Genomic DNA, 24,658 nt, shown 5'->3' on the forward strand with positions numbered 1-24,658 from the left:
TGCCAGGAGTACGTACTCAAGAGTTTCTTGTGGGAGGGATTTCACACAATATCAGTCATACAGCGCCCCCTGATGATCTGTTTGTGAAAAGGAATAGATTTCTCATGTAAAAGGGGGTATCAGCTACTGATTGGGATAAAGTTCAATTCTTGGTCGGAGTTTCTCTTTAAATATATAATTTGAAGCTCACTACCTTATCTGCTAACCCCTTTGTCTACTCCCCTAGTGCCTCCGCCCCACTTCCATCTATAGTGTAAGCTCCCAAGGACAGGGACCTCTCCCTTGTGTTTCCTTTTTCTGTGCAGTTTATCAAATGAACACCCATCAGTATTAGTCATGTTATTCAAACTACATCATCAAAGGAGGAATCCGCACACAGTTTTGCTGGAACACCGTAGTGAATATTTATTGTTCCATCACACACAAAACGATCGTCGGCCATTAGATCAGATGTGAATTGCATATGTATGTGTGATGGAACAATAAATATCCACTACGATGTTCCAGCAAAACTGTGTGCGGATTCCTCCTTTGATGATGTGATTTGAGCAGCTTGGGAATCCAGCACCAGCAGCCACACAATCAGGTGTGCAGTTCTCTTTCACTGGAATGTTATTCAAACTACACATCAATTGTATGTATCAGTACTTGTGCCACCGGTTGTCCTGATTGTATATATGTTAAACTGCTCCCTATTATTGTAGGTTTATGTACATTGTACAGAGCTACAGAAGGTGTTGGCACTATATAAATAATCATTAATAATAATAATAATCCTGATTGTGACACTTAGTGACTGCTGCAGAGGTACTGGATGGTACTGCTCCTAAAATAATGCCCTTTCGCTGCAAAACTGCCTATTGCCTTTGTTTGTGCCGCTTCCCCCAATAGGCTATGCAGACAGTATTCACAAGGTGACATAAAAAGCTAACTTTACTTACCTGGGGCTTCTTCCAGCCCCTAGATGTCTTCTGACATCCTCGCGCAGCTCTGGTGGACTCTGCTGTCCCGCTGGCCCCCCCATGAAGCTCACTGACCCGCCACAGGTTATTGGGTGTGTACTGCACATGCAAAAATGTCATGTCTGCTTGGTGGATCTTGCCAGAGAGCACATATTTGTTACTAAATAAGTGACACCATGAGCATAAAAGATTCTAAATGTGCTTTGGTACTTAGGTCTAATTCCCCTTTTAGCGGACGAGTGTTATATGATACACAGGCTCTGATTTACCTCACAGGAGCCTATAGGCACAGATGTCCTGGCACCTTAGACTCCGCCCTACATGAACCTACAAACCCCCACTGAACCGCACTGCAAGTGTGCTTAGTAGCTAGAGGTGCCCTGACTGAAGGGAGATCTGGTCAGTTGAATGCTGAGAGCTGGGTGAGTAACCCCTCATTTACACTCCTATCAGGACTCTGCATAGGGAAGGTGGGAGGGAGCCACTCGGGGGTTAGGGGGAGAGTCAGCCGCCTTTCCATCATCAGCCTCCTGTAGGCACATGCCTATAGTGCCTTATGGTAAATCTGGCCCTGATGATACAAGCTGTACAAGTTCAACCATGGTATATGTAGTTATGTTCGCTACTGTAATTTTTACTTAACATAGAGTTATTTTAACAGCCCCTTTCTGTGTTCAATGCAGGAAAGGAAACACTACCAGAAGGTTCGGTACTCTGCCTTACTATTACAAGCCTACGTCCGAGGCTGGAGGGTAAGTATGTAATCATAGACACAGTTCACTATAGCATAGCACATAATAGCATAATGTAATCTGTCAATCATTTTTCAGCAGGCACTATGGCTCTTAAGATTTTCCCTGAGCTGGGGAACATAAGTGGCACAAATGACAATATTAGAATGTAGTGTCATTGCTGATGGGATTGTACATTTACAGCTGCGTGATTGCAGTGATACAGTATGAAAACCTTATTTTGATTAATAATAACAAGTTCTTGTTGTGGGTGTATACAAGCAATGTGAGTGGCACCAGAACGAATCGCTAAGCTTTCCACAATCATCTCTGTGTTCTGATATGACCCAGACAATAGTTGTGATTTTTTTTTCTAATTGTGGAATATTTTCTGAAAAAAAAAATCCAGTCCAAGTCTGTTGGATTCTTTGCTTTCTACGGTGTCCAGTAGCTCAGGAGATCCGTAGTAAATCGGGCTGAATGTGGTAATTATGTGGGGTGCCTGAATGATCGATAGCATGCATATTTGATTGCTGTTAATTTGGTTTTAGGCCCGTGTGTTGCTGAGTCGTATGAGAAATGATCGCCGCAAGTCAGAGGCAGCAACTACTATTTGTGCTTATTGGAGGGGGTACCAGGTAATTTCATGCTGTTCAGCTTCATACCACTGGGGGGTGGTAAACACACTGGATGAACTGACAACGGACATATAATGAGATGTGGTTTTCAGATTGTATAATCTGGGTCTGAGGAAAAAGCTGTTCTGGCATGACTCCTACCTTGAATCCTCAGGCATGCTACCTGACCGTGTTTTAACTTTGCATTGACTCCCTCGAAATGCCATCACCCAATCACCATGTGCTTTCTGTGCCATTATTTATTTATTTATTGTATTTATAAAGCGCCAACATATTATGCAGCGCTGTACATTAGTTTAGGTTACAGACAATATTTAGGGGTGACATACAGCAATATGACAATACAGGAATACAAGAAAAACCTTGTATTCCTGTATTGAATATAGAAAAACCTCTGTGTTAATTAGTAAGCTGCTGTTCATTCAACTTGGCCGCTTGCTATGGTAAGAAACTTGGCCGCTTGCTATTGTAAGAAACTTGGGCACCTGCTATTGTAAGAAACTTGGGCACCTGCTATTGTAAGAAACTTGGCCGCTTGCTATCGTAAGAAACTTGGCCGCTTGCTATTGTAAGAAACTTGGGCGCCTGCTATTGTAAGAAACTTGGGCGTCTGCTATGGTAAGAAACTTGGGCGCCTGCTATGGTAAGAAACTTGGGGGCCTGCTATGGTAAGAAACTTGGGCATCTGCTATAGTAAGAAACTTGGGCGCCTGCTATGGTAAGAAACTTGGGCGCCTGCTATGGTAAGAAACTTGGGCGCCTGCTATGGTAAGAAACTTGGGCGCCTGCTATTGTAAAAGCATCGTAAGAAACTTGGGCGCTTGCTATTGTAAGAAACTTGGGCGTGCTATTGTAAGAAACTTGGGCACCTGCTATCGTAAGAAACTTGGCCGCTTGCTATTGTAAGAAACTTGGGCGCCTGCTATGGTAAGAAACTTGGGCGCCTGCTATGGTAAGAAACTTGGGCGCCTGCTATGGTAAGAAACTTGGGCGTCTGCTATTGTAAGAAACTTGGGCGCCTGCTATGGTAAGAAACTTGGGCGCCTGCTATTGTAAAAGCATCGTAAGAAACTTGGGCGCTTGCTATTGTAAGAAACTTGGGCGCCTGCTATTGTAAGAAACTTGGGCGCCTGCTATCGTAAGAAACTTGGCCGCTTGCTATTGTAAGAAACTTGGGCGCCTGCTATCGTAAGAAACTTGGGCGCCTGCTATGGTAAGAAACTTGGGCGTCTGCTATTGTAAAAGCATCGTAAAAAACTTGGGCGCCTGCTATTGTAAGAAACTTGGGCGCCTGCTATGGTAAGAAACTTGGGTGCCTGCTATTGTAAGAAACTTGGGAGCCTGCTATGGTAAGAAACTTGGGCGCCTGCTATGATAAGGAACTTGGGCGCCTGCTATCATAAGAAACTTGGGCGCCTGCTATCGTAAGAAACTTGGGCGCCTGCTATCGTAAGAAACTTGGGCGCCTGCTATTGTAAGAAACTTGGGCGCCTGCTATCGTAAGAAACTTGGGCACCTGCTATCGTAAGAAACTTGGGAGCCTGTTATCGTAAGAAACTTGGGCGCCTGCTATCGTAAGAAACTGGGGCGCCTGCTATCGTAAGAAACTTGGGCGCTTGCTATCGTAAGAAACTTGGGCGCCTGCTATTGTAAGAAACTTGGGCGCCTGCTATCGTAAGAAACTTGGGCGCCTGCTATCGTAAGAATGGTTAGGCATGGGGGTGGTTAAGGTTAGGCATGTGAAGGTATTTTTAAGGTTTAAGCGTGGAGTTGTTTTTTAAGTGTTAGGCATGGATGGCTGCTGTGAGCACCTGCAAACCTAGTGCTGTCCCTCAGAACTCATTATCTGCTGGCTGCCAGGGGGAATAGACGGCACATATGAAATGCTTTTATGCTACCTAATATTTAGCTGATTAAAAATTAAAGGAATACTTATTTTAAATATTATTAAATGTGAACGTTATATAGTACATAGAGAAACATAAAATAACATTATTATCTCTCTTTAAAGCCGACTTATATAAAACAATATTTAATTGAGCATTATCTCAATATTCAGCTGGAATGATGGTGGAGGTCCAGCATCTGGTAGCACTTGTCCTCTACAATACGTGGACTGTCTTGTGGGACTAAAATCCGTAGGCTGCTCAGACACCATCTCTACCAGTATAACCTTGTGACATTAGTTACTCATCATCCTTTATCACTGATTTAGTAACCGGATTTCCATAAGAGCAAACTGGTCAAATGCCCAGGGCCCCATAGCCTGTAGGGAACCCTAAGTCTCCCTCCTGATGTCACTATTGGGGTGTGGAGGTTGGTGTGGAGGTTGGTGTGGAGGTGGGGGGGGGGGGGGGGGGGCGCCGGAAGGTGACCGCCAAATACCATGATATATGGGGCTCAAATGCCACCGTATGCTTCTATCTGGGAGATGGGTGACAAAGACCACTTAATACCACTATATATGGGGCAAGGTGTTGGTAGTGGAGGGTTGGGGACTCATGTTCATTTTGGTCTATGGCCCCATTTCACCAAAACCAGCCATGCTAGTAACCAGACCTGCCATCAGTGAACAGTTTCCATTGTCTCCTGGAAAGGAGCAGTTTATATTTTTCATTACATATCGTGACAGCTGAATATTAAAGATACTGTGGCACCAAATTTTTCAAAGCTTCAAGCAAACCTCCCCCAATGGAGGCTGTAAATGGTGCAGGCTTTTGGAAAGGCAGCAAGCTTCCTCGTAGCCCCCATCTATATGCGGGCGTCCATCTTCTCTGTCTCTGTGCTGCAGCTTGGAGTACCAGCTGTGATGTCATGAGGCCACAGCCACCGCAATACTTCCCAGGAGATGTAGTCCATTAATGTGATTACATCTCCCAGCTGGGAGATGTAATCACATTAATAAACGTTATCTCTCGGCATGCATTGTGGTGGCTGAGGCCGCATGATATCACCGTGGGTACTTCAGGCTGCAGAACAGAGACAGGGAAAATGGACGCCCGCATATAGATGGGGGGCTGTAGAGCAACCCCACATAGGTAAGTGAATGCTCGCTGTCTCCCCCCAAAAAATGACACCATTTTTAGTTTTATTTGATATGTTTTCTAAACTCTTCATTGCATATCGGGTCAAGTTGGGAAATCTCATCTTGAGCAAAACAGACAGCAGCAAATAAAACATTTTTTTGTAGAAGAGGGAGGTAAAATCATTGACTGGTGATTTGCTGTCCCTTATTTCCTGTCCCCTAGGGTACCAGTGTTCATATTAAAGGCACAAACTCCATGGTGGTCTCAGAGACAGGAAGTGATGGAATATTACTCCAACATGGATACTTTACACTTAAAACTACCGGTCCCTGCTTAATGTAATTGGGCTTTGGCTATTACCGGCAGCCTAATTACACACTGGGCACCGTCGTAGCGGCAATTAACAATGCAGTCTATGGCAGTGCTCAAATTATCCACTTCAATCCAAAGAACTATTTAAAATGATGCCTTTAGACTACTACACTTTAATTTCCAACAGTTATTTTTTGTGATCTACAAAGCTCACTTTACGCAACATTTAATTGCAGATACGGAAACAATACAGAGGACAGTTCCGTAACTCAGCAGCCAAGATGCTGGCCAACTTCATCTACAGGAGAATTGTGAGTCCAGCCTTATTCATAATATGTCTTGTGTTACTGTTTTGCTTACAATTCTTGATGGTATGACTTGTCTTCTATGGGCCACTAGTGATGACGCCCCCTTTAACGCTACAACATGCTGTTGCATTTTATAACCCGCCTTATCATATAAGTAGTGTTAATATGAGCTACTATTAACACTTGAGGAAGCGTTTGTCACAGTGAAACTCCACCTATACAGTCTTTTATAGTAAATAGGTAGGCGCTCATATAATCTTTGTACACGAGAGCAAATTCACATTCAATACAACTGGGGATTCCCTCCTTCAGACATAGACTCACCAGATGGTGCGGCCTTCCAGGCCCGTATTTGCATCTGAGGTATTGGCACCTCGCAGCCTCACTGGCAATTCTCCACCTGGCCTTCTTATGGCTGTAGTGGTAAAGGTAGTGTGATGTCAGTCTTTTAGTCCAGTTGCTGATGCGTTCAAACTCCGCCTCCCTTCCTCAGAGCATGCACTTAGGGGATTTGCCTCACCTTGCCAATGCTGGGCTTTTCTGCACTCCTCACCCACACACCAGTGAAACTCCAGCCAAAATTATTATTATTTTAATTTCTTTTGTAGCGTGGGGGTGGAATCAGGGCTTGATTTATTAAGCTATTAACCCATTAGGTTTAGTAGTTACATACCAACATGCATCACAGTTTTAGGGAATGCTTGTTCCATTTCCCAATCCATTATTGCTGCGTTATTCTGCCCTCTCAGTATATGTGCCACCTACAAGACTTATTCCTCAGTATCTATTCCATGCACTGCACTCTGTACCCCTTCTGTCACCTGCCTATTTCTTTCTTTTCAAAACATGAAGCCCCATAGTTAAACTCTATCTCTCTTCCCATACTTTTTGCTCTCCATGCGTCCTCCCAAACACAAACCCTTTAGGAAATGGCCAACAATAACCCTGATGGTAACATTAACCTCTAAAATGATCCTGCTGCTAACACTAAACCTTTCATTACAATAACCATGAACCTCCTATTCATAGCTGTTCCAGGTGCTACTCACTTTATCAATTCCCTGCTCACCCTGGGCAGTTCTCACAGTATTTATCCTCTACATATCCCCCTGATCCCACTTTATATATCCATCATCTTGCACCTTCCCCCTCCAGGACCCACCACCCCCCTACTGTGATTAGTGCACCTGGGACAACCTCCATACTGTTCTTTCAGCTACTACCCCTCTCCTATGCCTTGTTCCCCACCCCTCACCATACTCTGTTCTCTAGTTCTGCTTCACCCTCCTAATGACCCTCCTCTCCTGGTTCCCTCAGTACTGCGCTCACAACTTCTTCCTCTTCCTCCCGTGCTGTCCCACTTGTCTCTCTTGTAATACAGTGGTCCCCTCACTTCACAGTGTTAATTAATTAGGGGCTGTTGAGAATGTCACTGGCTTGGTGGATGCTTTTGTAAATACATCTAATCTGTTATGTAACAATAAAAATATGTGCATATACAGTTTTACTGTTATAGTACCTTAAAGTCAATAGCTGGATGCTATCAAATGATCTGTTACATTTATTTCCCACAGCTTCAGAAATATTTCATAGGCCTGAAGAGCAGCCTCCCATCCATGTCACCAACAAACAGAACATGGGCACCTCCCAAATACAAGTTTCTTGCTACTGTGAATCAAGAGTTAATGAAGATGTTCCATCTCTGGAAGGTCAGCCACTCTATAATCAGTGCTGCATTTCTTGGTATGGATAAGTAGGTTTCAGGAATCAAAATCCTTCTAAGGTAATTGCTTCCGCCGCCTAACTGCCAATAACTGGACACCTGCAGCACACTTGTCCGCTTCAAATAGACACGATCCTATAACCTTGAGGGGAAAAAAACTATACTAACCTTCACCAATGCAGTGTAACCTGTTGCCTGGATCCCGTGCTGACTTCCAGTGCTGTTACCACTGCCAGGCGTAGCCCTGTGCACTGTGTGGCTTCTTACAGAACGCAGCTGTAATATCTATTTCTTGCTAAGAAGAATAGGTAACTCATGAGATCAACAGAGAAGGAAAGATGCATTGGGTTTGATGCATGCAAGGCCGGTAAATTTGCCATGCATAGGCAGCACACAGCAATTTTACTGGTACTAATGCAAGAGGATCAGCACCCATTCTACTAGTAGGGCTGTGTGCGTTACTGGGGTAATGTGCACATTGCTATGGTAACGTATATTTTGCAACATGTTACCATAGCAACACTCATGTTACCCAACGGGTGGCGCTAATAGTGTAACTGGCCACTGCAACTTTAATGGCCTCTCGCGCATCAGGCCCACTGTGAGGTAAGGCAGATTGCGGTTAATTCAAAAAAAAGTATCTTGTGAACTATCTCTCCTCATCTGTTTATCTCAAGAATTATCTCACCTTGGGGTTGATTCACAAAATCGCGGTAATACTGCTGTGCACAGACTGTGCAGGGCAGTATAACTTTTATTTTTGGCCGCATGTACTGTGAGTTACATACAGTGGATCGCGCTAAAGGCATAATTTGCGGTTCTTCCGGCCAGAAATAAGGGTAATACCACCGTGCACTGTTTGTCGCAGGCAATTTTAGCACAGGGTGAAGCAGAAAGAAGGCTTACCCTGTGCCTGCGCAAACTCCTGCCCGACGGTAATTACTATTCCCCCTCCGAGTTGCTGGTGGCCAAATTACCTTTTCGCATAGGTGAGGGTATATGCGATTTTAACCATGTCACTGCCTGTGTGATTTTACATTGATACCTATGCGAACAACGCTACAGTGGAAACAGGCCCATCCACTTGCATTACATGTGCGAATCCGCATGCGTTGGATGCATGCGGATTCGCGATAGTGGAAACGAGCCCTGATAGATTTGCAGCAGATTTGACCATCAGATAGATTTCTGTCAGATGCCTGTCAGGTCGAATCTGACAGGAATCTATCTGATGTATGCCACACACTAGGAGCAGATTTCCGATAAATTTCAGAATTAAATCTATTGTAAATATATTGAAAATTGATCTAAATGCATTATTACACTATTAGATCCAATGCAACTCTATGGGTAATCGATCTGCCGCCAGCAGCCGATTGACCTAGATTCTATCCTGTCAGATAGATCAAATCGAACGGCCATTCGATCATGCATCGATTTGTGGCCAAATTGACCAGTGTATGGTTGACTTTAAGAGACAATTTGAATTGAATCAGGGCCCTTATCTGTCTTAAGGCACAGTTTAGCCCTCACCTGTTTTTTTGGTTTATGCAAGTTTAGCTGCCAGGAAGGTTACACCAATCCATCCATACTACAGGGTTGTGCAGGACACAAAGTCACCAAAACCTGAACAGTCCTTACACATCACACCCCTGAAAATGAGCTTCACTGAAAATCCATTATTAACAACAAGTCATAGCAGACTTGTTTCGGACCACTCTAATCCTTAGGGCCTTTTCCACTACACAGCTGAATCGCAAAATTGAAATCGCTAGTGATTTTTAAATCGCTAGGGTTGTTACTTTATCATAGAAATCATGAGAAGTATTTTCCACTATAGTGATTCGATTTGCAAATCGCAATCGCTTTCTAGAGCGATTTGTAGAGTGATAATGCAATGCAAATGAAAAATCGTAATCGCATAACAGAATTAAAGATTTATTGCAATCGCTGGCGTTTATGATTGCGATTGCTAGTGGAAAAGGGTTTCTAAGTCATAGCGTTTTTATGCAAAAGTCTAGTAAAGGCTGATGGGCTTGGCTCACTTCACCAAAAGGAAATTATCTGTTGTTGCATTGCATTAGTCACAATGATGTTATTCTTTGTGTTGCATAGTGCAAGAAATACAGGCAAGCACTGACCCCGCAACGCAGAGCTATCTTCGAGGATAAGTTATGTGCCATGGAACTCTTTGCCGGAAAAAAGAAATCTTATCCAGCAAGGTTAGTAGTTTTCTTTCCTTAGAGAAAAACATAAACAAAAGAGTGGATTAACCTAATTGCCCGCTATCCCAAACAGAGTTCGGGGTAAGCCGTCAAGGAGGATTTCTCAGGCCCTGGTGGGCCGATTTGTATAATTGTTTTTTGTGACACGCAGCTAGCACTTTGCTAGCTGCGTGTACTTCCCGATTGCCGCCACTAAGCGCTGATTCGCCGCTACCCGCTGCGCCGCCCCCCCCAGACCCCTTGCGCAGCCTGGCCAATCAGTGCCAGGCAGCGCTAAGAGGTGGATCAGGACTCCCTCCGACACCATGACGTGGATGACGTCATCCCGATCGTCGCCATGGTGACGAGGAAGTCAACAGGAAATCCCGTTCTGAACAGGATTTTCTGTTTGCTCTGATCGCCAGAGGCGATCAGAAGGGGTGGGGGGATGCCACTGCACAGCGGCTATCATGTAGCTAGCCCTAGGCTAGCTACATGATTTAAAAGAAAAAAGTGCTGTGCTGCCCCCCTGCTGATTTTTTTTGAAACGGCAGGGGAGTTAAAGAAGAACCGAGGGCTAAAAAAATTCTGTGATGGAGAAAACCTCTACAGTGTCTTGTCTTGCATAAGTAGGAGGAGTTGAACGTCTCCAGATTATGTAAAGTTACTTCCAAAAATTAAAATGGCTATAAGGGGAACAAACAAATACTGTATATTCCCATTGGGCGTGGCACAGGTTGCACAAAGCGGCAAAGCCAATGAGTGGGCAGGGAAGCAGATTGGGAGTGAAGTTTGGGGAGGATGTGAGAGCTTTGCAATAAAAATGCCAGCATGCTGCGTTGATTTGGGGCAGAGCAACATGTATCATGTAATGCCTGGTGCACACCATGCTATTTCCCATCAGATAGCCGAATCAATAATTTCCGACAGGTCTGATATGGTTTCCAATCGATTTTCTGATCACTTCTGCACAAAATTGATCGGAAACCTGATCGGACCTGTTGAAAGTTATTGATTCAACCCATTAATCTGACAGGAAATTACATGGTGTGTACCAGGCATAATGCAACAGCCTTCGGGGGCCTCTTTTTAGGGTATTTTGCAGAGGGGTGGGGCCTGAATATGGTATATAAATAACATGGTGTCGAGTGGAAAAAGTACAGAAGTTTGACCTATAGTAGAGTACATCTGAAGTGAATCAAAGATAAAAAATAAATAATTAGTGGGATATAGCAATTAGTACTAAACTCTTACTTCTGCTTGTTGCCTTCAGGGTCGCTTCCTATTTTAGTATTGAATTGCTTATGCAGTCAGTTACTTCTGGCCGGAAGCGCCCGTGGCTGTACGCATAGACACTGGGCATGCACAAGTTTCCGGACTGCACATACCCAGCGGAAGGAAACGCTCATGCCTGTGCCCCTCAAGCAGCAGAAAGTCCAGAACTACCTCTTTTGTCATGTGAAAAGATTAGTGGGCAACCCTTAAATGACAACCGAGGTGACGTGACATGATGAGATAGACATGTGTATGGATAGTGCCAAGCATACAAATAACTAGGCGGTGTTCCTTTTTTTCCCCTCTGCCTGAAAGAGCTAAACATCAGGTATGCAAGTGACAGTTTCTGTCTGGGTCAGGACCGGGACAGACTATAGCATAACCCTCACTGATTAGTAATTACAGCCATAAAATACTTTCCTGTCAGTAAATGGCTTCTGAGAGAAGGAAAGAGGTAAAAAGGGTCAATGATTCATAGATTTGAGCTCTAGCGTACTTCAATGAAGGTGTCATTGAACAGAGACAATGAAACAGTAAAAACTAGATTTAAATATAAAATAAAACTGTGGAATATCAAAAAAAAAGGCATTTTTAGGAGGGGTACTATAGATTCGATTGTTTTTCTCATCAGTTTATTTTCACCTCGGATGTCCTCACTGGCGTTCAATTTCCCCAGGATTTATGTGCAAAAAGGATCTAATTAATTTTCATAACCTTTTTTTTCCTGTAACTTGCCAAAATGTGTGAAGCAAGGGTCTAGTATACAGTGCAGGAGAGTATTAACGTGTATGCACGTCAATACTATTCACAGCATGTTTTATATTGATGTGTATAACCGTCAATACCGCTAGGAAGGTTAACCACTTTATCCACCACTACAGTATATTTACTGTACGTCCTCTGTGGCTTCATTTAAGCTACAAGGACGTAGATATATGTCTTGTAGCTTAAGCAGTGCTGTGCATGGTTTGGCTTGCTCCTGTGCACACCTCTGGCACTATCAGATGCAGCACGAATTGGTGAAAGGGAATATATGTTCCCTGAGTCAATAAGATTGATTTTTACCATTAAAAATACTTTTATTTTCTCAGTTCTTAGTGAAAAATACACACTGTAGCATTATTTCAGAATCAAATATCCTCACCATAAATTGTGACAGTAACATGATCTAACTTAAAAAACACAAAATAAGGCTCCTCGCCTTGAGCTAGGACATGTAAACACTTGTAGATTTAAAGTGATCCTTAAGCCAGAAAAAAAAATTAATTTTACTCACCTGGGGCTTCTACCAGCCCCCTGCAGCAGTCCTGTGCCCTCGCAGCCACTCACTAATCCTCTGGTCCCCCGCTGCCAGCTAGTTTCGTTTTTGCCGACAGGTCCGTCAGGACTGGCCACGCGTAGCTTTTTCCACATTCCCGACTGTAATTAGCGCTATTGCTGGCCGCAACGCGTACAAAAATACGCGTTGTCGCATATCAATGCGTGTGTAATGCGGCAACGCGTATTTTTGTATGCGTTGCGGCCCGCAATAGCGCTAATTACAGCCGGGAACGCGGAAAAAGCTATGCGTGGCCAGTCCTGATGGGCCTGTCGGCAAAAACGAGACTAGCTGGCAGCAGGGGACCAGAGGATTAGTGAGTGGCTGCGAGTGCACAGGACTGCTGCAGGGGGCTGGTAGAAGCCCCAGGTGAGTAAAACTCTTTTTTTTTCCTGGCTTAAGTGTCTCTTTAATGGGGAGGTGCTGGAAGGGGTGTGGCAAGAAAAACAGCAAAACATCAAAATGACCTTCCGCACACTCATGCAAATCCCTTTACAAAAATCATGCAGCAATCAATGTTGTCCCTACAGCTAAGTTAAAAGCTGGGATCTTCGTTACAAGAATAAAGTATCTTGCATAGTCATATACACCGCGTAGAGGTAGCCCAGTGTTGTATGTGTCCTAACTCTGGCCCTGTAACATGCATAGCACAAACATGCACGCATTCAGCGCATCAAAACCTATCTAGGGAATAGGAGCACGTATCCTTAATGTCCTCCCTGGGACAGAAAAGGCATCTAACTAATCCTGCAAGGGAGCTGCTAGTATTATTATTATTTATTGTATTTATAAAGCGCCAACATATTACGCAGCGCTGGACATTAATTTAGGTACCTGCATATGTACCATGCATATGTAACATAATCTAACTTTTGTGATAAACGGCAGAAATAGCCAAACAAAATTTGTGTAGTAGTGCTTTTTATCTTTAAACTGGAATTGATGAAACTGAAAAATGTGTTTTTTCATTTTTCCCTCTTTTTCCCATTAAAATGCATAGAAAACAAAATGGTTTGAAGGAAAAAATGCCATACAATGAAAGCTTAGTTAAACAATATACAGTATATTTAATTTAGGTGTCATAAGTAGGGATAAAGTTATTGCTGATTAAATAGGGATATAGCTAAAACGTCAAAACTGCTCTGGTCCATAAGGGGGAAACAAGGTCTGTATGCGTAGTGGTTAAGATTCAAAGAAAAGTGGTCTAATCCACAGCTGCAGGAAGGGTGCTCCACTGTGAGGACTAGTGAAATTTTGCATCCTCCTCCATCAGAACTGGTTCTACCAAATATAACAGATAACTGTAATGGAATTGTTTTCATAAAATATAGAAAACTACATACGGTACATTTCCAATAGTAAATAGTAGATAAATGATCCAGGAATTCTAACCAATTTCTACCACTGGAGTTGGGAAGGAATTAGTTCTCCTATATTGTTTCTTGTCCTTTCTGAGGGTGCCAATTTTCTTTTTTTGTTTGACTCAATAGAGAAATGATGACTCCAATTGCCAAACGAATCATGTAAAATGTGAAATGGGGCACAATACATGTGAGAGTGGATTTTTAATTTCTGTATAACGTATATAAGTCGACCTTGTGTATAAGTCGACTCCAGTATTTGACCCTCTTGAGCTGGAATTTTGATGTGACTCAAGTATAAGTCTACCCAGCAAAGTTAATGTCTGTACATCGGGACCTGGAAGAATTAACAGTTGAGGGCCAGGAGGTGTTAATGACTGCACTGCATACAGTATTGAAGCCATTAACTCCTCCTGTCCCTTATGTGCAGCCAGTAACTCCTCCAGGCCCTCAAGTGCTGCATTTATTTACCCCCCCCCCCCCCTCCTGCAGCACAGTATCCTTTCCCCTGCCTCTTTCCTTGTTAATTGTTGTGGCCAGGACTTTCAGACCTGTGTTTTTTTGGCATTTCCTTTATCAAGAAAATGTCACTTACCACTGGGTAAATTGCTGGAAATGGGAATGTCACTAAATAGCACACACATTACTCAGTGTTGCTTGTGACTCGGGTAGAAGTCGCCACCTATACTTTTATTTAGTGAATCAGACCTAAATTTCTAGTCTTATAGTCGAGTATATACAGTACATTATAATTTCTTTCTGTAAGACACATTTTAAAATGCTACTGAAAGAGAATAACAATATGACAATTTCACGTATAAGCATTTATTTTACTTGTTAGTGTTCAAAAACCATTCCTGGGAGATTCTGCAGGCATAGCAAGAAACCCCAAACTCCAGAAGCTGGGTACATCTGTTCCGGGTAAAATCGATGTAGCTGCCAACGTCCAAAGGATCAGTAAGACTGACGGCAAGGTGTGTCTTTCCTGTATTCCAATGGAATAAATCAGTGTCTGTTATGTACACAAAAAGTAATTTGCCAAGCATGGTATGATAGGATTGCAATTTTTACATTTATAGGATAAGTTTACTCAAAACTGATGTATGTGTATATCTTGGTGGGCATTAAAACTCCCTGGCTTATATTTCTCATGGACGCCATTCTTGTTGGCAGCTACTTCTGCCCCTGGTTCTCTTGAGGTCCATTTACACTATGCTTGTTGCATAGTGCACATGATTTACATTTTATATATGTTTTAATACACAGGTTATCCTGATGGTACAATTACGATCATGAGAACACGTGCAGTACATGAAAAACTTGTGCTGTAGTGCAATAAAATATGCTGTGCATAACACATATAGGGGTTGATTCACTATCGCTATAGCTCCCCTTACTGCACGCTTAACATGCCTTATCAGCGTTAACATGCCTTATCAAACTTAACATGCCTTATCAGAGTTAGCGTGCCTTATCAAAAGTAGCATAGCGAGCGATATGAACTTATGCCTGCTAATTGGCAATGACAAGAGCTCCACTCGTCCTGCCACACACAGGCATGCCAACTTTGATAAGGCACATTAACTCTTATATAGCATGTTAACTTTGATAAGGCACGCTAACTTTTATAAGGCATGTTAACTTTGATAAGGCACGCTAAGCATGCAGTAAGGGGAGCTATAGTGATAGTGAATCATCCCATAATGCGAAAGGCCACATTCAAAGTAATGGGTAGTACACTGCCATGCATTAATTACGTAGAAATGCAACACTTGTAGTGTGAACTGGTCCAGAATCCTCAGATCTTCCTGCTTCCAATAACACAGGAATAGACTGAATCCGGATCCCAGTGAAGAAACCCATCCGTGACATCCTGGAGTGTCATAAGAAATTGAGAAGTGTGCCCGCTTCCACGCAATCACCAGGAACTGGGATATTGGCTAGACTGATGCCGTAGCGTGGAATGTCTAATAAATGATTTTTTTTCTACATTTTTTTAATTTCAGGGAACCCCTATGATTTTTGTACTCACAAAATCTCACTTTGCCCTTGCGGATTCGAAAGGCCAGGTGAAGTCATTAGTGAAGATGGATGAGATTGCCAGTGTTTCTGCTAGCAAATTCAACGATGGAATCTTTTTTATTCAGCTGACTCCGGTAATATATATATATTTATATATTATGTATTATGGTTTTATATATTTTATGCTTTCGTTTACTATCTAAATCACTTATGCCACCCTTTAACCAACATACTTATCATGATGAGGATACACAATATTTCCTTATTTCACTTGTGCCTGAAGTGTCAGATATTTGCCAAATTCACACAGTGGGCCTCATTCATCTGTATCTGAGAACAGCAGCACAAATACATTTCAGCAAACGTTGATTAAGGGATCCACGTTAATGGCCACCCAACTGTACATAGTTTTCTTGCAAACTTTTGAAACTTTAAAGAGGAACTGCAGTGATCTATAGTAGAATACTATAAAATGTTCAGGATACCCACTTTTACATTAATTTTCCTGGTTTCAGCATCAGAAACACTTCCTGGATCTATATATTGCTGTGTATTGGTATGTAGCCACGCCCCCCCAGTGATGTTTAGCCTAGGCTATTTTTCAACCCAGGGTATTATTTATCAAGAAATAATAGCATACAATATAAAGAAAGCATTTGCACATTAAAGTATATCTTAAAGAAGTTATCAGGCAATATCAAGAAAATAAGTGCTACTTACCCGGGGCTTCCTGCAGCTCCAGTCTCCCAGCATGTCCCTTGCCACAGCTCCCTCCCGGTCCCCGGCAATGACGTCAGGCCGATCTCCAGGTTGGCCTGTACTGCGCCTGCACAAGCAGCGTTATAATAAACAAAAAAGAGAACAGAAAGTCCCCCCGTGTAAATCAGCAAGCAGCGCTGCACAAGCAGCGCTGTCAATTACCGCCTGAAGGTCGACCTGAGGTCATCGCTGGGGACCGGGGGGCAGCTGCGGCGAACGGCTGACGCGGAGCTGCGGCAAGGGACATGCTGGGAGACTGGGGCTGGAGGAAGTCCCGAGTAAGCAGCATTATTTCTTGACATTGCTTGGTAACTCCTTTAATGACAGACTTAAGTTATATTACTTTATAATTTATAAAAAAACAGGTTCTGAGTGGAGGATGTAGTTTGTGATCCAGTAGAAAGGATGAGATATATATATACATATATATGTAAGTTTTGTCATACAGTATATATGAGCTTTGTCATGTTTAGGAATAAATCACAAAGAGGATTTTCCATTCCATAAAGGAATAACACTAATAAACTAATCATGGTTACTCAGCCACCGATCCCACATTCTAGAGGTTTTGTTAGGGCACCCTTTTTGTTTATACACCAGCTTTTTTTGTAAGGTAAATCTGATTTAATCTGGTTTAGCAACATATAGAGTTTCAATTAGGAAAGCTGTCTAATTTGAACATGCCTTCTAGCCTAGGCTATTTATTATGCACAACTTCTCCCAGTGCACTCTGGGAGAACAGGTGTTGTTTTTATGAATTTTGGAACACAGAACAAACAAACATTCTGCAGTGATGTACCTGCCAGCAGTAAAGATTTTGCTACCTGTGATGAATGTAAATCAGGGTGAAAAAAGGGTGATAGATCTTCCAATGGGTGAACACTGACTAAATCATTTATTATGCAATATTGTAATGAGTAAGCAGTTTTATTAATTACATTATATTCAGTAAAGATCCTCTTTTTAAGTTTTTTCTTCAGGCATGGTACAGAACCATCCAAAACTTGAATGTTATATACACAAGCTTATAAATGATTTTATAGGTGTCTGCAAATAATATAATTCATACCTATAGAATCTTGTATATAGTTTTATATGGTTCTAATCCAGGTCTGTAAATTACTGTGGTCCTCGACCCATCCCTTTTACCACAGTCTCCTGCCAATTCAATCATAATGCAGGACAGTGTGAACCATACTTGGAACTCTCAAAGCCCAAGGCACTTTCTGAAACAGATCCCTACTTCAGTAATAAAGCTCACTTTACGTCATTTTGATGGGCATCCAGCTGACTAATAGGGGAGTGTGAGATGGGAGGGGCAAGCTTGATCTCTGACATACATTATTAAGCATATTATATTTCATGGTTCCCAAGACCCTATAGAAGAGAAGTAAAGGAACATGGAATGATATGATGGGCATATTTAGATATTCCTAACCTCACGTAATGGTTTTTTTTCTGTTTCAGACTGCCACAGCAGGAGCAAAGGGAGGAAATGACATCTTGTTAACCAGTGAGCATGTCATTGAAATTGTGGCCAAACTTCACAGAGCAGTACAAGAAACAACACAGAGGAAGCTGAACGTGCAGATTACCAATGAGTATGTTCCACTGATAATTTATCCCATGGTATTTATACATTGCCATCAGCTATAAATGCTTCATATTTTCTGTCATGAAAGAAGCAGTCTGACGAACATGAGGAAACTCCCAAACCAATGACCAGTGCAGTAATTTTCATACAGCGTCAATTGCAGAGATGTTATTCAATCCAAGTATTAATGGTCAAATCGGGCAACAAATGAATGTTTGTAGGTGCGCCTGATGTCCTCTGTTGTATGTGTGCCTGTTGTCCTATGAAGGTGCGCCTGACGTCCTCCGTTTGTAGGTGCGTCTGATGATCTCTGGTTGGAAGGGTTTATTGCTTGCCCATACCACATAGTTACCAAGCAGCTCAGGCTGACCCAAACCACTAGGAATTTATATGGGGATAAAAAAGACCGAGAAGCCCTCCTACTAATAAGGAATGCTTGGTGGAATTTGCCTTCTTCAAACACCAAATTCCACTATACCACATGAAATCTATTCTTTGTGCCGCCCTCCATGTGTATCTGTGCCCCTCCAATGCACAGTGTTGAAGGCTTACCTGTCACACACCGGAATGAAATGGCCTCCTCCAGTGTCCAGCATCACCGCGAGCGCCCAGAGTACGTGACACTGGCACATGTAGTGACATCACTACGCACGCCGGTGTCACAGGGTATAGGTGCTCATGGTGATGCCGGACACTAGTGGAGGCCAAGATTCATGCTGGTGTGACAGGCAAAGCATGCATGATAATACTAGGCTATTTGATTTAAATACAGGAAAATTTAATACAATAAAAACCTGTCCCCCAAATACTAATCTATTAAGTCATCATTATAGTTCCTAACTTCCAGGTCACAGTACAATATCCAATTAAGAGAGAGCTGCACATGGGAGAAATAACAGCCGCCTGCTGCTCAGAATCAGCGCAATTGTTACCCCAAAGCTTCCTGCATTGTTTGCTTATTATACAGGGGCTTACCTCCTACCCTCCATACAGCACAGGAAAATATTCTGACAGTCAAAGATGGGCGTGGCACAGCTTTTTACTTAGAACAGTCACATAAGTTTTATTGTTTTTTTTTGGGGGGGGGGGGGGTGAAAATAAGCTTATTAACCATTTCAGGCACTCTCGTTTTTAAACAAGAATCTTATCAGTTATACTGTATAGTGTGGCAAATCTATTGATGCAAAGGAGAAATCTGGATTGTAATTCTGCCTAAATCGGTCCCAGTGCTTTCACTACTTCATTTTGTTCAAGCTCAGCAATGTGCATTGTGTGATTTGGGGTATTTTTGTATTCCTTACCCAGGTTTTCAGTTAAATTCAAGAAGGATCCAGTGGCTGTTAGACTCATCGAATCTTCTGTGCAGAATGGCAAAGGGCCTGTGTTCAAGAAGAAAGGAAGCCAAGCAGTGGAAGTTTATGTGTAATGCAGATGCCTGTATAAACTCACGTCAGGAGGTTTCAACATAAGGAAGTGTTATGGACAGACAGGAAGGTTCCATGGTTCTGAAAGGTCACGGGGGTCCGTGGAATGTCCCAATATTATCTGGAGGAATGAACAAATGTCGTATTTGTGATCTAAAGAGCTACAGGATTTGCTTGGTTGATTTAAAGGGCATATAAATCCAGCTACAGGAGTCTCTACTTCACACCTAAGTTATCTCTTGAAACACGTGCAATATGTTCCTGAGGCAAATTAGGTATCTTTTCCCTTGCACTGTTAAATGGCTGGCTGTTTTGGACATAATTTTCCTATCACAGCTCATGCTGACAGCAACAAGTCCAAAGCTTAAAACATCCTTCAGATAACCCACATAAATAGTTGAGAAGAGAGGGGAACCTGCACCTGTTTTAAGAGACAACTCTATCTGGGTGGAGAAAACAACTATGAATTTTATGTTCATGGAAATAAATCTTTTAAGGATATAAAAACTGGAGCTGAATACTTTATAGAAATCACTTTTGTTCCTGAAATATAACTGTATGAATCCTATTTTAATATTTCTGCTCATTGGTATGACACATGAAAAAAATAAAATGACACATTTGACCATGACAGGTACACAGAGCATTAGATTGTAAAGTATATCATATGTTTATCATTCTAATTTTATTTAATTTTAAATTATGAAAAAGACCATCTACAAATACAGTATCTGCACACACAGTATCTGCGAATGGTTCTCATGTCAGACTGTGCAAGGCCAGGCTAAAGTAATTCTTATCCAGGAAGGAATCTCATGTATTGTTCAATCATTGTGGCTCAGAATATGGGGCATTTCTGAAGGTTTATCAGTCTCTCATGTTTTTATAATTGCAGTGCACCATGGGCAGGAAATTTGTTGGGACAGATTTGTACCTTTAAAAATATTACAAAAAGCAATAGTAATATCACCAAAAAACCTTAAATTCTCACTCACTTAATGTACAGATTTCTCACTTGTTTCTTTGACTTACCTACATGCCCCATCAGACTTAAAGATTGTGCTCTAAATAAACATTGAAAGCGTTTAATTGGTGTGCATCAGCTTGGGATTTCTTTCTGAATATTTGTAACTTACCAGTACTCATCAGTAGTTCTCCTGTTTGTATGTTTAGTACTTAGTGTTGTGTCTCAGGCCAATTTATAAGGCTGATTTATCAATCCCAGAGCAACTGATCGGAACGCCAGTACCTGTGCATTTGGCATAGCATGACTCTGATATGCAGCCTATCAGTAAAACTATACCTGATATTGTGATGTTTCAGGTCTGCAACAATGTTGTCAGCAGTGTTTTATTACAGTAGAATCCCTTTATAGTAAACTCCACGGGACATGGCCAAGCGGTTTACTATATTAGAGGTTTACTATATCAGGATTCATCATACATTGGGCCATATGCAATTCACTTTTTCACCTGAGTTTTCTCCTAGGAGGTATTTTTTCATCTTCCATTTTAAATAACTTCCCAGCACTTTTCAACTAAAAAAAGTACCAAAAAGTAGGTGAAAAAGTACTATCAAAATTATTTTGAGAATTTTCTTGCTTTTTGATGGCTTAAAAGGCATTTTATTGATAAGTTTAAAATTATCACCTAGGAGAAAACTCAGGTGAAAAAGTGAATTGCATATGGCCCTTTGTATTTTCATACAGGTGCTTCGTCGGGACCTGAGGACTGAGTTTACTATAGCCAGGGCTTTACTTTATCAGAGTTTCCTATAACAAGATTCCACTTTCCTTAAAGGAAACCTTAACTGAGAGTGATAGGGATGTTTCCTTATAAACAATACCAGTTGCCTGACAGTCCTGCTGATCTCTTTGGGGCAGTAGTGGCTGAATCGCACACCTGAAACAAGCATGCAGCTAATCCAGTCTGACTTCAATCAGAGCACCTGATGTGCATACTTGAAAAGTAATAGAGACACAGGATTAGCAGGAGAGTCAGGCAACCGGTATTATTTTAAAAGGAAAAATCCATATCCTTCTCAGTTTAGGTTCCCTTTAAAGAGAAACTGTCACGAAAAGCTTAAAATGTAAAACACATACAAATAATAAGTACATTTCTCCCAGAGTAAAATGAGCCATAAATTACGTTTCTCCTATGTTGCTGTCACTTACAGTAGGTAGTAGAAATCTGATATTACCGACAGATTTTGGACTAGCCCATCTTCTCATAGGGGGGTTCTCAGGGTTTTCTTTATTTTTAAAAGCACTTAGTGATTGGCAGTTGCTCCATCCAACTGCCAAAATAGTGAGCAGGGAGGCTGGCCAGCATCTTTGTATTAATCATTTTTAGAGAATGCCTTTATAAAGAATAAAAGCCATGCTGAGAATCCCCCATGAAGAGATGGACTAGCCCAAAACCTGTCAGTAATGTCAGATTTCTAATACCTACTTTAAGTGACAGCAACATAGGAGAAAAGTAATTTATGGCTCATTTTACTCTGGGAGAAATGTACTTCTTATTAGTATGTGTTTTACATTTTAAGATTTTTGCGACAGTTCCTCTTTAAGGCTACCCCTCCCCCCCAACACACACTTCGAATAGTAACCACTTCCTGACGCTTAACCCTAACCTTATTCCACATACACACGCCTTACCTTTTTGACCACCACTAAATACTATCCACTTTCCAACCATAAAATCTTTCTCAATCACTAATGGTCCAATTTCTAGCGAAAAATCGTTCGAGCGATCAGAAATTCTGATCGCATTGGTTGTAAATAATCTCTGTTGATGGGCACAATCGATTACAAACGATTATTAAAATAGTTGTCCGATTGGATTTTTGTCAAGTCAAAATTTGGGTTTTCTTGTTGGTTGTGATAGATAGGAAACAAAGATTGGTTCGTTGATGGTGTAGTGAACGATTTTTCTTCCGATCAGAATGTTCTGATCGCTTGAACGATTTTTCACTAGAAATTGGATCATTAGTGGCCACCTTAACCCTAATCTCCATCTGGCATTAACCCCATGATGCCTAAACCTAAATTTTTGACTTATTAACTAGAACTAGCTTCCCACTAGCCTATCCTGTAACACTAGCAATTCTAATTGGTGCCTAACCATAGCTAATAATGATGGTACCTTCTTTCATTTTTATTCCCTTTGGTTTCTGCCCCCAAGGCTATCCTATACAATAAAATGCAAGTGTCCCTGCGTCATCAACTGAATGGCTGTGTGTCCCTGGCTGTTTTGTACTGAGCATGTGCACAACCAGGGCACTTAGGACACAGGAACGGATCTGACAGTTTGCTGTGTTGATTCACAGAGGTTCTCATTGTATTGTGGGAAATAACAGCTTTTTCCATCTGCCAAGCAAGCAGCTCCCTGTGTGCATATACTTCAGACAGTGGTGGGGAAGGAGCAAGCAGGAGGCGTATGTGCGCACATTGCGGAGGGATAGCAGCTGTGACCTAGTACCCCTTTTTTAACGGGCAGGCCTTTTTACTAGTGTAATAATAATAAACAGCTTTTTTATTTCCACTCCATCTTGGAATCCTGTTAAATTTAAACAGAACATTTTTAAAAGCCTCCATTTCCCTAGTGCCTAATTATGTCACACTCATTTTTATTTTTCTGCCACCTTTGGATAAAGATTAAATAAGTGATGTATGAAAATACAATTTGTAATATAAAGAAACTCTGATATTGTGCAGGAGAAGATCTGTTTTATTTTCAAATAGTCCACATTCCTTGTGAACTGACTGCAGTGCTCCTGTGCATACGCAAGCCGAGAAAATGTGTCCTTTGTGCGCCATATCAAGCTGCGTAATATCCTGGCCAATGTGAATAAATTAAAATAAGCAACATACAGTAAGTAGCCTCCTGCAGGTTTCCGGGGAATATCCAGGTCCCAGTAAGCATGTTTAGTAGCTTTACAACACAAGGATCTGAGGTTCACTATAGACTGACAAATATTTTTTTTAAAGAAACCAGCAACAAGAGCTGATAAATGGCAATAAATAGCCCCTAAGCTAGTAAAATTACAGTTGTGTGGCCTATGGAAGGGATATTACAGGAGAATAAAGAATTTAGAGGCCCTTCTTTTTTTTTAAAGAGAATATTTTTTTATTATTTTGTAATATAGTTTACAAGTTAACAAACGATAACAACACAACAATCACAAAACATTTGGTGTTCTTCCGCATATTCATAAAATTATCTGTTCTTGTACCATGACATTTTGCAGAGATTGTTTCAATAGTACATACATAACTAGTGAATACTGTCATTATCAAAACCAGACAGAAAAATGATGCTTCCTTCCATCTACCTGGGGACATGCTTAAGTATTCAGTTGAGCATTAATACTAGATTTAACAGTATAATCAATGAAGATCTTGAACCATCACAGAAATGTCAAGGTGAGGAATTACAGTATCGGATGCATCAACCCAAGTGCTCCAAATTTTATCAAATTTTGTAAATTGTGATCTGGACTGATATGTGAGTTTATATAGCGGTAATATACTATTTACTGTTTCCTTCCATTGATTTAACGAGGGTGTTGAATTTTGCTTCCACTTGGAGGTGAGGGATTTTCTAGCATAGAACAGTAATATACGTATCAAAGTTTTCTTGTGTGCCCCACAACCTATGTCCCCCAATATTCCTAGCATACAGGATTGAAATGACATTACAACGGGTAGTCTGAGTTTGTCTGAGAGGAAGTGGGTTACTGTCTTCCAGTATGATTGAACCTGGGGGCAGTACCACACACAGTGTAGAAAGTCGGCTTTTGTCACTGTACACTTAAAACAGGAGTCTGTGATACCTCTTCCCATCTTTGCCATTCGTATTGGTGATAAATAGGCCTGGTGTAGCCATTTGAGTTGAATTACCTTATCCATTGAAGTAATAACGGTTTTATAGTATGTATCCTGAAATTCTGCCCACTCCGAGTCAGTTATAGCTCCCCCCCCATCCCCCCACCTATGTTTAT

General features: G+C 41.6%; 1 protein-coding gene across 5 annotated transcripts in view; it reads left to right on the top strand.

Annotated features, from left to right (window-relative positions):
- Positions 1 to 20,731, top strand: part of MYO1A (myosin IA) — a 159,148-nt gene extending 138,417 nt beyond the window's left edge. For 4 of the 5 annotated variants that reach the window (XM_068267480.1, XM_068267484.1, XM_068267482.1 and 1 more), the window contains 9 exons: positions 1,646 to 1,714; positions 2,245 to 2,331; positions 5,906 to 5,980; positions 7,552 to 7,686; positions 9,816 to 9,922; positions 14,700 to 14,832; positions 15,865 to 16,014; positions 18,107 to 18,240; positions 19,539 to 20,731. In XM_068267480.1, the coding sequence (XP_068123581.1) occupies positions 1,646 to 1,714; positions 2,245 to 2,331; positions 5,906 to 5,980; positions 7,552 to 7,686; positions 9,816 to 9,922; positions 14,700 to 14,832; positions 15,865 to 16,014; positions 18,107 to 18,240; positions 19,539 to 19,659 (1,011 nt within the window). In that variant the 3' untranslated portion in view covers positions 19,660 to 20,731. The remainder of the gene's footprint in view (positions 1 to 1,645; positions 1,715 to 2,244; positions 2,332 to 5,905; positions 5,981 to 7,551; positions 7,687 to 9,815; positions 9,923 to 14,699; positions 14,833 to 15,864; positions 16,015 to 18,106; positions 18,241 to 19,538) is intronic. The other variant, XM_068267483.1, reaches the window with a different exon arrangement.
- Positions 20,732 to 24,658: the final 3,927 nt, after the last annotated feature.

This window comes from Hyperolius riggenbachi, chromosome 2 (genome assembly GCF_040937935.1).
Source record: "Hyperolius riggenbachi isolate aHypRig1 chromosome 2, aHypRig1.pri, whole genome shotgun sequence".
NCBI lineage: Eukaryota > Metazoa > Chordata > Amphibia > Anura > Hyperoliidae > Hyperolius > Hyperolius riggenbachi.